We start from the raw sequence: 10,432 nt of genomic DNA on the forward strand, positions 1-10,432 counted from the left end.
GTTTCTACATTTCTACCTCAGCAAGTTTTTCTTCTTACTGTCAACTTTTGTCTTTTTAACAAAACAAACGTTAGGTGTGTTTCCTAATTGTTCTAGTATAGGGGCATTTTGTTTTTATTCCTTTCTAAAAACTACCATGGCTAGAATATTCAACAAGGAATTAAGTGACTAATCCTATTAGCATACACGGCATTTACTGGAGAAAGTAACCCGATTAACAATAGGAACTAAGATGCAAGTTAAGAGGAGGGAAAATCAATGCCTCTGTAATCTATACTGCATTTAAAGAAAACATTTACAGGACCTATCCACTACTTTGTCTGGAAAGACCCCCAACAACCAAATTATTTTATACTTTTTACTTCACGTTTCAGTTACAGAAAAAAAAAATAAAAACTCATGACCTCATCCCTCTGTTCAACCTTTGAGATCCACATGAGGCAGCATTGTTTAAAATACAAATCAAAATACATATTGTCTAGGTTTTCATAGTATCCTACTTTCTTCTGTCTTTGCTTCTCATAATCTCTGTTAGACTCTAATACTAACCAGCACTGACACTTACAAAATTACAACAGTAACAAAGTTACGCAGACTTTTCCCCAGGGCAGAAATTGAGTATTTGTCAGGAGTTACTGCTTGACTTATACAGACATCTATTTTGCAGCAAGTGGGTAATTCAAGCAAGGTTCAAGCACAAATAAAGTTAAACTGGCCATGTTGCCCTCATTAAGTAATTGCATATGGATGAGCTGTCATTTTAAATTTGACTGAAAATAACTGTAGACACCTTAACTGAATTGAAGAGAGGAAAAAAAAAAATTACTTCTCTATGATAAACCCAATTACTGAGCAGCAGGGGTCCACTTCATCACCAGTTCATCTATTCAGTCTAACCACTGTTAAATACATGCAAAAAGAAGAAATGCATTTCAAGTAGCTTAATCAGCTGTGAACATAACAAACCAATAGGGGGAAATTCATAACACTTTTTTACTGGTTTCATGGAAGACACTTAAAACAGATAATTCTGCTTGCAGAAATAAACATTTCTTCAGTATTAAAAAAAAAAGGGGGCATTCTCCTTCTTGCATAAAAGATTTTTTTTTAAAGGAAAATTGACTATATATCAAGGGCTTCCACAACTAAATTGGAGTCAAGCAGCCTGCAGAACATGCTTATGGCTTTCCCAACAACCCTGCATTCTGACCTCTCCAAATTTAAGCTCCAGCATTGAAAAAAATAACAGCGTGGTATTTCAGTGATCTTGCAAGCGAACGTTAACTGGTCCAAGTATTTAATGCAGGCTATAAAGTGAACTATTTCTAAATAAATGTTCTCAGAATACTTTGGGACTGAAAGTACACTCAGATCAGCAGTATTTCCACAAGGAGAACAAAATGTGAGCTCCCAGAAGAGAGGACAGAGTACTTTTTCTTTTGCTGTTTACAAAAGTTACGTTAGTGCCTCTGAAAACATCTCCCTTACCCAGAAGTCATTGCTGTGCTGAGCCCAGGCAATGCAGCTTCTGGCACTTACAGACCTGGAGCCAATTTGCCAGGACTGAACGGTATGGGGACAAAGCTCCTCCAGAGGGCAACACAGAATGAGAGCCTGGAAATGAGCTCCAGGGCCTCTCCACTTTTAATTACAAAAATACTGTATACCTACAGAAAGCAGATGACCACTAATGGCATTTATACAGTCTTCCAAAAAGTATTTATTAAAAATCCCAGGCAGTAAGTTAAAGAAACTTCTGAAGATATTAAGCAATCTAAAGGCTGGAACCCAAGACCTGAATCAGACACTAGCTAACAGAAAGGAAACCGAGCGAGTCTTCTCATTAATATGCCTAAGTAAGCCCACTTGGTAAAACCCCTGTTTTCAACCAGGTGGGAACCAGATCAAACAAAGACTGCTTGGAATCCAGAGCTGACTCCATAGGCAGAGGCAAACCACATCCAGACACGTCAGGTGAGCAAACTGTCTGAAAAGTCACTGTGCAGCTCTACATTTAGCAGGTATCAATATCCCTACCTGAGTCTTTTTTTCTTTTTTTTTTTTCTAAATGAACATAACATGCACTGCTACTGGAAATGTGCTTGATACAGATAAAAGGAGCAGAAAGAGAAAAGAAACATAAGAAAGCCTTATTATTCTTTTAGAAGAAAGCAGAGGATAAGACATCTTTGTCTTCCTAAAACCTCTTACCTGCTGAGGGGCACTTAAATGCAGGACTGTCCTCCGCTGCCAGCATGCTCTGAGGCTTGCAGGCAAACCTCTGCCGCTGCTGCTGCAGGTGCTCTCCAGGCTGTGTGGCATCACCAGGACCCAGCTCGCCTGGCTGAGCGTCCCCTGCACTCCCTGGGGAGCATAGGGAGATATCGAGGGGCCCCAGTGCCCGCCCCAGCTCCCTGACAGGCAGGCTTTTGCAGCAGCCTGCTTGGCAGTCCACGGTGATGGGGTTATGGGCAGTAGGATGGAGGACTCTCAGGACATCTGGCTCATCATCTTCAGGGATGGGGTTGTACCATATTTCACCTTCATCATCTGCATCATTATCCTCACCAAAGTCAAAAGCACAGTGTTGCAGCACAGCAGATCCTGAGGCATTTGGAAGAGCACTCGCAGGACCACAGCCAGGGATGGGACTCTCCAGCCCTCCTGGGGACCTGGCAGGAGCCCCCCGCACTCTTGGTGCAGGCAGCGGGCTGGAGGACCGTGGAGCCTGGGTGACAGCCCCAGATATCTTCTTACATGTGCTTTCTCCCTCCAGGCGGGGGGTTCGGTGGGTGCTCTGGTGCAGCCAATTGCGTTTCTTAGAAACAGTGATGCTGTTCATCTGTGGCCGGTGCTCTGGGAGCTCACTCACCTTCGGAGACTTGGGCTCCTTCCTGCTCCGTGGGGCTACGTATACATTTTCTGTTAGATCTGCTGCTAGAAAGGGAGAGAGAGAAGGAGACACATATGCTCAGAATATCACATTGCTTTTAGTAGGTTGGATGAAGACATACAGCACCGTATCACATTCGCCTTAGACCTCATTCGAAAGGACAAAAGACAAGGTGATGCTATCATCAAATTACACGTCAGCCTGCCAATGCAGAACATGTGTGTAATTAATGGAAAGTCAGAGTCGTCGGGCTGTATTTTAACACCATGTAATTTAGGTAAATGGCAGTGAGGGCTCTAAGTAAAGGTCAGGAAGACTTTGGCAGAAACAGATGCTTTTTGCTCTGGTAAGTTTGTGTGTGCAGTGGGTTTGCTATCCATTGTTCCTACGATGTATTTACAATGTGAAGACTCCCTTCAAGATTTAGGTAGAAAACAAAGGTGGGGATCTATCCAGAAAAGAAGCTACCAGCAAGGACTGCCATACCCTGTGCCCACAGTAGGAACAACCCTTGTTTCGTGAGGATAAAAAGAAAAGTTTTTAAATAGATCATTTTACAACAGAATTTCCATTTAACAACAAATCAAACTCCATTCACTTACTTGACACAACCACATTACAGCGAGGCTAAGCCTGTAATGGTGTTCCCCAGGCACAGTGCTTCTACCCTGACCTCCCAAAGCCCCCCCTTCATAGGAACACCTCCTACGTTGTGAATACAAACGTGCACCGTGCCAGATCTGTATGCCCACCAACAGCAACACCCGTCGCTCCTTGCTCCGCCAGGGATGCGGAGGCCCTCTGCAGGGCTGCCAGCCCACAGCCTCCAACCCACAGCCCCTGAGACTACTCAGAGCTCCTGTCACTATGTGCTGGGCAGTGCCGTGCTGTGGTGCTCTCAGCACACACCTGGCCAGCTCTGCAGCACACCACCTACATGAGCCTCCCACAGGAACAGCGGCCAGCAGCAGCTGCAGAGCACCGGGATAACCTCCTGCTTGCAGGGGCACGCCACCGCCACGCTTGCACACAGCTCTCCGAATCAGCCAGCTCTGCCAAAAGCCTTTGATTGCAAACGCTCACTGAATCCCATCCAAATGATACACTTGCATTTAGGTCTTCCAAGCTCAGCTCTCGCAACCCAGGGCTGTGTTTGCAAGCACTGCTTCCCCTTTATTCCAGCTTGGCCCCAATCCTGAAAGTGTTTCTGTGGGTGTTTATTTTAATAACAAACTGTTTCACATGCAAGTATCTCAGCACCCAGCAGCTCCCTGGAGCAGAGCAACTCCCAAATGCCAACAGCTGTTATAGTAACCAGAAATTCAAATAAATAGGAAGCTCAAGGAGCTATAGGGGTGGTGAACATGCTTTCTGCTCCAGAGCAAAGCTTTATTCAGCAGAACACCAGTGCCTCTGTTCAGCTCAATCAGTGCATTCCCAAAGGCAGACCCTGCACAACACAGAATGAGGCAGTGCTCCCTCAAAAGGTGTCTGCGCAGCGCTGGGGTGAACAAACCAGCAGGTGCTCAATTCGACTCCCACTCCATCTACAGAAGGTCAAATAAATCACTGAAGTTAAAATACAGGAACACCGCAGCGTTTCCAGAGCCCCAGATGCAGCGCTTCAGCTCAGCTGAGGTCAGGACAGATCCCGTGCCTGTTACGTACGCATATCAAACATCTCATCGCAACGCCAGGCGCTGTTTTTCAAGTTATAACGCAGCGGGGAACGGCCTTCCCAGTCCCTCGGCACAGGGTCGAGCAGAACGCACAGCTCCGCGGGCTGCAACAGCCGCACGCTCCCGTCCGGTCCGCACAGCCCAGCGCACAGCGGGGCCGTAGCGCGGCCAAAGCACGGTATGCAAGCATCGAAAGCTGCGTAAAAAACCGGGGGGGGGAACAAAAGCGAGAGAATGACAAACGGTCACGAGGCGCAGGGGCGGCGGACGAAGAGCCGCACGGGGCAGCGGTCCGGCAGCGGGGGCCCCTCGCGGAAAGGGAGAACTCTCGGAGAAGGACGAGCGACGTGAAAACGCGCCCGCGGAGGGCTGCATTCCTGCACGGGGATTTGCAGAACCTCTGCTCGAAATGAACGCGAAAGAGCGGAGAAAAGGCGCTTCCCGAGCCCGGCGCAGCCCGCTCCCCGCTCCTACCTGCGCGGCACACCGGCCCCGCCCGCCTCGGCGCTGCCTTTTCGTTACCGGCGGCACCGCGCTCGCGGCCCGGGCACGCGCGGCAACGGAGCGCCGCCAACAGCCCCGCGGGGCGGCACGGAGCACCCTCCTCTCCCCGTTCCGACGGGGACCGACTACCGCGGCCGCACCGCTCCGCCGCCACCCGCGGCCCCCGGCGCCCCGCGGCTCTTACCCTGCGGCCCGCAGCCCCCGCCGTGCCGGTGCGCGCCGCCCGCCGCCCCGCGCGGGGACCTCCTGCCGCGCAGCTTGGAGAGCGTCCTGCGCAGCGGCTCGGCCATGCCTGGGCGCTCAGCGGGCGGCGGCGGCGGCCCCCCGGCACGGCGGGACCTGCCCCATGGCGGAGTGCCTCCCCGCGCCCGGCTGCCGCCGCGCCGCCGCCGCGCACATACTTGGCATAGCTGCGCGGGGCGAGAGGCCGCCCCGCAGTGCGCATGCCCCCGCCGCCCCGTCGCCGCTCCCCGACGGGGGCCGGGACCGCCTCGGTAGCGATCCGAGGGGTGCCCTCCGCCGGCCCGCCCCGGTAGCAGGCTGAGCGCCCAGCGGCCCGACGTAGCGGACGGTGGGGAACGCTGCCCGGGTTGTGGGGAAAACAGTTTGCGAGCGCGGCACGTGCTCGCGGATTTTGTCCCTTGACAAACGCGGAGGGAAGGGCTGCCCCGAGCGGCTGTGGGTGCCCCAGCCCTGCAGTGCCCGAGGGCAGGATGGGTGGGCCCAGGGCAGCCACGTCTGGCAGTAGTGTCCCCACTGTGGCAGGACTTGGAGCCGGATGAGCTTAAGGGCCCTACCAACCCAAGCCATTCTATAACTCTATGATTTAATGACATTTGAAGTTAAATGTTCCTAAATAACAAAATCAGATTCTAATTTTGAGTCTTGACCCCCGAGGCTGCAGCAGCAGTGATCCCATCCCATACATATGAGCACAGGAGAGCTCTGGAGGTGCACCCGACTTCAGCTACACACAGAACCACAGGGGTGTGAGGGCATCTCCGGGGCCCTGACCCATCCTTTCCCCTGGCCCATTCTCCCATCTTTTTGTCTTGTCTATGTCTTGCCTACGGAAACAAAAGAAAGTTCAGCATTGCTGTTCTTTTTCTGTGCTGCCTCATTTTGAACAGTATTTTCCTCACATTCTGTACAGTTTTAATGTTAGTTTAAACATTTCCACGTTTCCTCCCTGCAGCAGGCACACAGGAAATGGCCCAGTGAAAAGCTGCCCATGGTTGGGTCTATAAACACATTTTGATCCATATCTTTGAAAATTGTTTCCATTCCAAGCAATGGTTACAAAGCACTTTTTCTTGTTGGCAGATGGATTTTTATTTTTTTTTAATCCCTATGCATCCTGTATTTGCCCAACAGAGTTGGCACTGATCACACACAGACACACACACAGAAACAACAAAAAAACCCTGCAGATAAAATAACATTAAGGATCTGGCTGGAACTCACTTGAGCCAGTGCAGCAGGAGTCAAAGCCCAGCTTTTGTTTCCAGCTCAGCCCGTTTTGTTCGGAAGCTGCAGAGCACACAGTGCAGAACGTGATTCGCTTCAGCAGGCCCTGTACAGAATGTGAAAGTGACTTCAGTGGGACGGGAACAGAGCTTGCACCAACTTGAAGAGGCTTCTCACTGGGACACCGACAAACATTCAGGACTGGTTGAATACAGCATGACTACAGCAAGATGCATTTTTCTGCACACGAAAAAAAAAGGTTTTTAGCAGGTTTTTGTTGGTTTTTTTCATCACCAGGCTAAGATTCTGCTAATCAATAAAATCTCTGAGCACTCCTGTTATTGAAGGCATCTGCCTTCCTGACGTCCAAATGGACAGAAGCAGCAGTTCCATGAAACCCTCTGGGCCCCGCCAGCCACTAATGGCAGCGTGCACCATCCCCCGTCCACTGAGCAGACAATCTTTTGTGCGTGCAGACACTGCTCTGGCCATCCACATCTTTGTTACCCCCAGACCTATCCTGGATCAGCCAGATGAAGAACCCCAGTGGCTCCCAGTTTCAAAATACAGCTGTTTATCTTCTTGAAAAGACAAACCAAGACACTAATGCATTTATATTCTAGACCTGAGGAGCCTGTTAGACTAGAGGCTGGACAAAACCAAAGATGTTCATTACCAAAATGGCTCCACCACTGACTCCGTGATCTCTGGCCCCATTTACAGAACAGACAAGTGTTTGGCTCAGATCAGTGACTCCCTTCTCAAGCACATTCTTGCCAAAAATCTCCTTAATAAAAAGTGCTTGAAGAGACACTGCTGTTGAGATCCCATACCCAGCACAGGTTCTGGCTGGCAGCCACCAGTTACTGGATGCTCCCAGGCACACAAGGTCTGCCAGCCCACCGTGATGCTCCTGCGCTGCCAGCAGTCTGCTTGCCCTATTAAGCTAAATTTAAAATTAAACAGGAGAGGATTTTTAAAAATGATTCAAAGAAGCAGTGTGACAGAAATACTTCAGCTCATAGCTGAGTTCGGCAGCTGGAATATTCATGGCTCCACCTTCTGCGCTTTATTCAAACAGAAACACACCAGAATCTCGTGCTCTTTTTTGTATCCTGCACTTAGTTTTTTTAGTTAGTGTTTGTCTTTTTAGGGAACACAGGCTAACCTCCCAATGAGCTTTTCAAAGCATGCCAGTGAACTTCAGCACTGTCATTACCACCTCTGCTATCTTACAGCATGAGAGTGCTATTGCAGGATGCCCGTGTCCCTGAACATATGCTAAAAATATCAAAGTATTTTGGCTAACAGGAAGCCAAGGATCACCCACATAGTAAAAATAGTAGGTGCAATGACCATCATGACCATTACCTTCTCCCTGTCATGGAGACAAAGCCAACAGATCAGTGACATTCCACATGGGTTGAAGGGAACATTAACACCAAAGGCAAGAATGTCGTATGTTCAGGCAAAGGATAAACAAATTCAAATATATGCTTTAAGCACTGGAAGAGCCTCTTCAAAGGAACTGAAAATACTAAACCATTCTATATTTTATCCCATCTGCTTCAGTCATAGGAAAGCATTCTTCTGCTATATCTGCCCCAGGAAGAACAAAATCCTCAGCAATGTGCTTTCACATAGTCATTGTCTTCATTCAGATTCTCACAGTATTTGCCTACTAGCCCAAATGCACAGACTTCTCTCCTAAGTAGCTAGATCCATGGAGGTGTTGAGTTGTGTCCTGTAACAGTATCTGTTAACTGTACAGGAGCACAGGACCAGTGGGCGAACCCTCAGCACTGCTGGGTGCACCTACAATAAATCCTGCTGTGTGTAGCATTCTAAAACCATTGCTTATATAACATGTATTTAATTAAAAATCCTGCAAAACTTAATGAGTAAGAAAAATATCTTGAATGGTTTCCAACTACCTATTATCAGCAAACACAGCATGAGATTGTGAGAACACATTCAATGAACACGTTCTGAGGAGAATCCCCTTTCTCGAAGTTCCTTCTACCATTTCATTTCTACCATTAGAAACAGTAGTTTTTATTCAATCATCAGTCCCAGAACTCTGAATTTCAACTCTGAGTGAAGTAAAAAGGGTCCAAGTGCAGTTAAAGGAAAGGCAATATTTGAGAAGTGGAAAGGTCCTTAAACTGGAACACAGAAAATCTACTCTACACAGAAAATCTACTCAAAAATCTGTAGCTATAATCTTCAGTTTTAAGCAACCTATCCTGTTTCTTTAGGCTTTCCCATGTTCAAAGCACCTAGTTTATTTTTTCTCTTCTGTGTAAGCTAAAAAAAAAAACAACTTTATATATTTGCATATGATTGTTTCATCATAGTTACCCTGTATGCTGCAAAGCCACAGAATGAGAAAAGAAAAAAAAAAGAGAAACCCTGTGGAGTTTTATATGTGAGCCACTTTCTTCTGTCTCTCCACTGTGTGCAGCAAAGGGAGCAGACAAAGAAGCTGGTATTAAGAAGTGATTACAATGAAATCTGTGCATGCGTTAACGTGCTCACACCCAGTTTGTTCACAGAACACAAGCACTGCTTCAGTAGGGTGGCTGAAAACTGGAAAAGCAGATGATGTTTTTATTTATTATTTCTTTGCATCTCCTGGAGTGTACCTACCAAAAAAATCTGTTTCACAGGAGAATTTCCTTGTTAGGCCAGCCATGGTGAAGCACATATTTTGACTTGATGGGCTTTCTTGACTTGTAAAGAGCAATCTAGGAAAGATGAGTACTTGATCCCACTGGCTCAGGCAGGGAAATTCCCTCATTTGCAAACCTGCCAGGGTTGCTGCTTACCATCTGCTGACAGTTTGCTCCCAGTTCCCCTTCAGCACTGTGATAACATGGGAAGGCAGTCGCGCAGCAGCTGATGGGGAGGTAGCACGGCCAAGCTTCTTTTAATTCTGTGTCAGTTGTGTTTGCTCTTTGACTTCACGCCTGGAAGACGCAACAGAATCCAAGAAAACTGAGGTGAAAAGATACATTTATAATCTAACTTGTGCTCCCTTAATCACAAATCTGGTTTGCTCATGTTCAGGCCAATCTAGTTTTAAGTATATTTTACTAACAAGCCAACCAGCCATGCAGTTAGGAGGTATTTCCAAACACATAAACCAAATGTTGATCAGGCCTTCCGTCAGTCCTGGCTCCTGGGATGTTTCAGTGTAGCACCTTACCTGTGCTCTGTGCCCCTTCACTGGTCTTGCTTGCAGAAGACTGCCCTGTCCCACTCATCGTGGGTATGGCTTGGTGGGCTATTTTGGATTGAACTTGGCAATATTTGGCTGACTTAAAGTGCATCACAAGTGCATCTGGACTTATCCAGACCAATGGCTCAGTGTGCCCCAGCTCTGGGCTGCAAGTTCTTGCTTCCTGACACTGATGACAGACGTGGGCATCGCACTTGGCCCAAACTCACCTCAGTGCTTGACTTCTTTGGCTTCCCCCATGGCTGCTACCAAAAAAGGCTCCTGGGATGGAAGTGCTGACAGCCATCCTGCCCCTCAGCCCAAGCAGCGGGCATCCTATGGTATGAACATACCTGAAATGCCACCTTATCTTCCTTGTGTGCGTTACCGTGTGACATGTCAACAGGCGCTGCCAGACTGAGGGGTGACTGAGGAAACAGAGTTACACCAACAGCAACAACTGCAAGTGGCAAGTAGATTCAGTGACTGTTCTGTGAAACACATTTGTGGAAAAGGTGGTACATAGTAACTGTTTAAAATAACATAATAATTACATAGTATATTAAATATATAATGAATAAGTCTCATTAAGCATGTGGTTAGGTGGCAGTGGTCACCACCAAGCAGCAGTGCACACGTGTGTAGCAACATAGCTTACATCTGATAGCA

The 10,432-nt window shown here is 47.9% G+C and overlaps 1 protein-coding gene across 6 annotated transcripts in view; it reads right to left on the bottom strand.

The window, feature by feature from the left end:
• The window catches only part of SYDE2 (synapse defective Rho GTPase homolog 2), a 35,810-nt gene extending 26,338 nt beyond the window's left edge, over positions 1–9,472 (bottom strand). For 4 of the 6 annotated variants that reach the window (XM_065741040.1, XM_065741024.1, XM_065741049.1 and 1 more), the window contains exons 1-2: positions 5,261–5,416; positions 2,212–2,937 (exon numbers count right to left, since the gene is read on the bottom strand). In XM_065741040.1, coding sequence (XP_065597112.1) covers positions 2,212–2,937; positions 5,261–5,366 — 832 coding nt within the window. In that variant the 5' untranslated portion in view covers positions 5,367–5,416. Of the gene's footprint in view, positions 1–2,211; positions 2,938–3,802; positions 3,928–5,260; positions 5,417–9,371 lie in introns of those variants that run through there. The other 2 variants (XM_065741032.1, XM_065741068.1) reach the window with 2 other exon arrangements.
• Positions 9,473–10,432: the final 960 nt, after the last annotated feature.

This window comes from Cyrtonyx montezumae, unplaced genomic scaffold, assembly GCF_038088225.1.
Source record: "Cyrtonyx montezumae isolate F1298 unplaced genomic scaffold, pur_monq_1.0 scaffold_1, whole genome shotgun sequence".
NCBI lineage: Eukaryota > Metazoa > Chordata > Aves > Galliformes > Odontophoridae > Cyrtonyx > Cyrtonyx montezumae.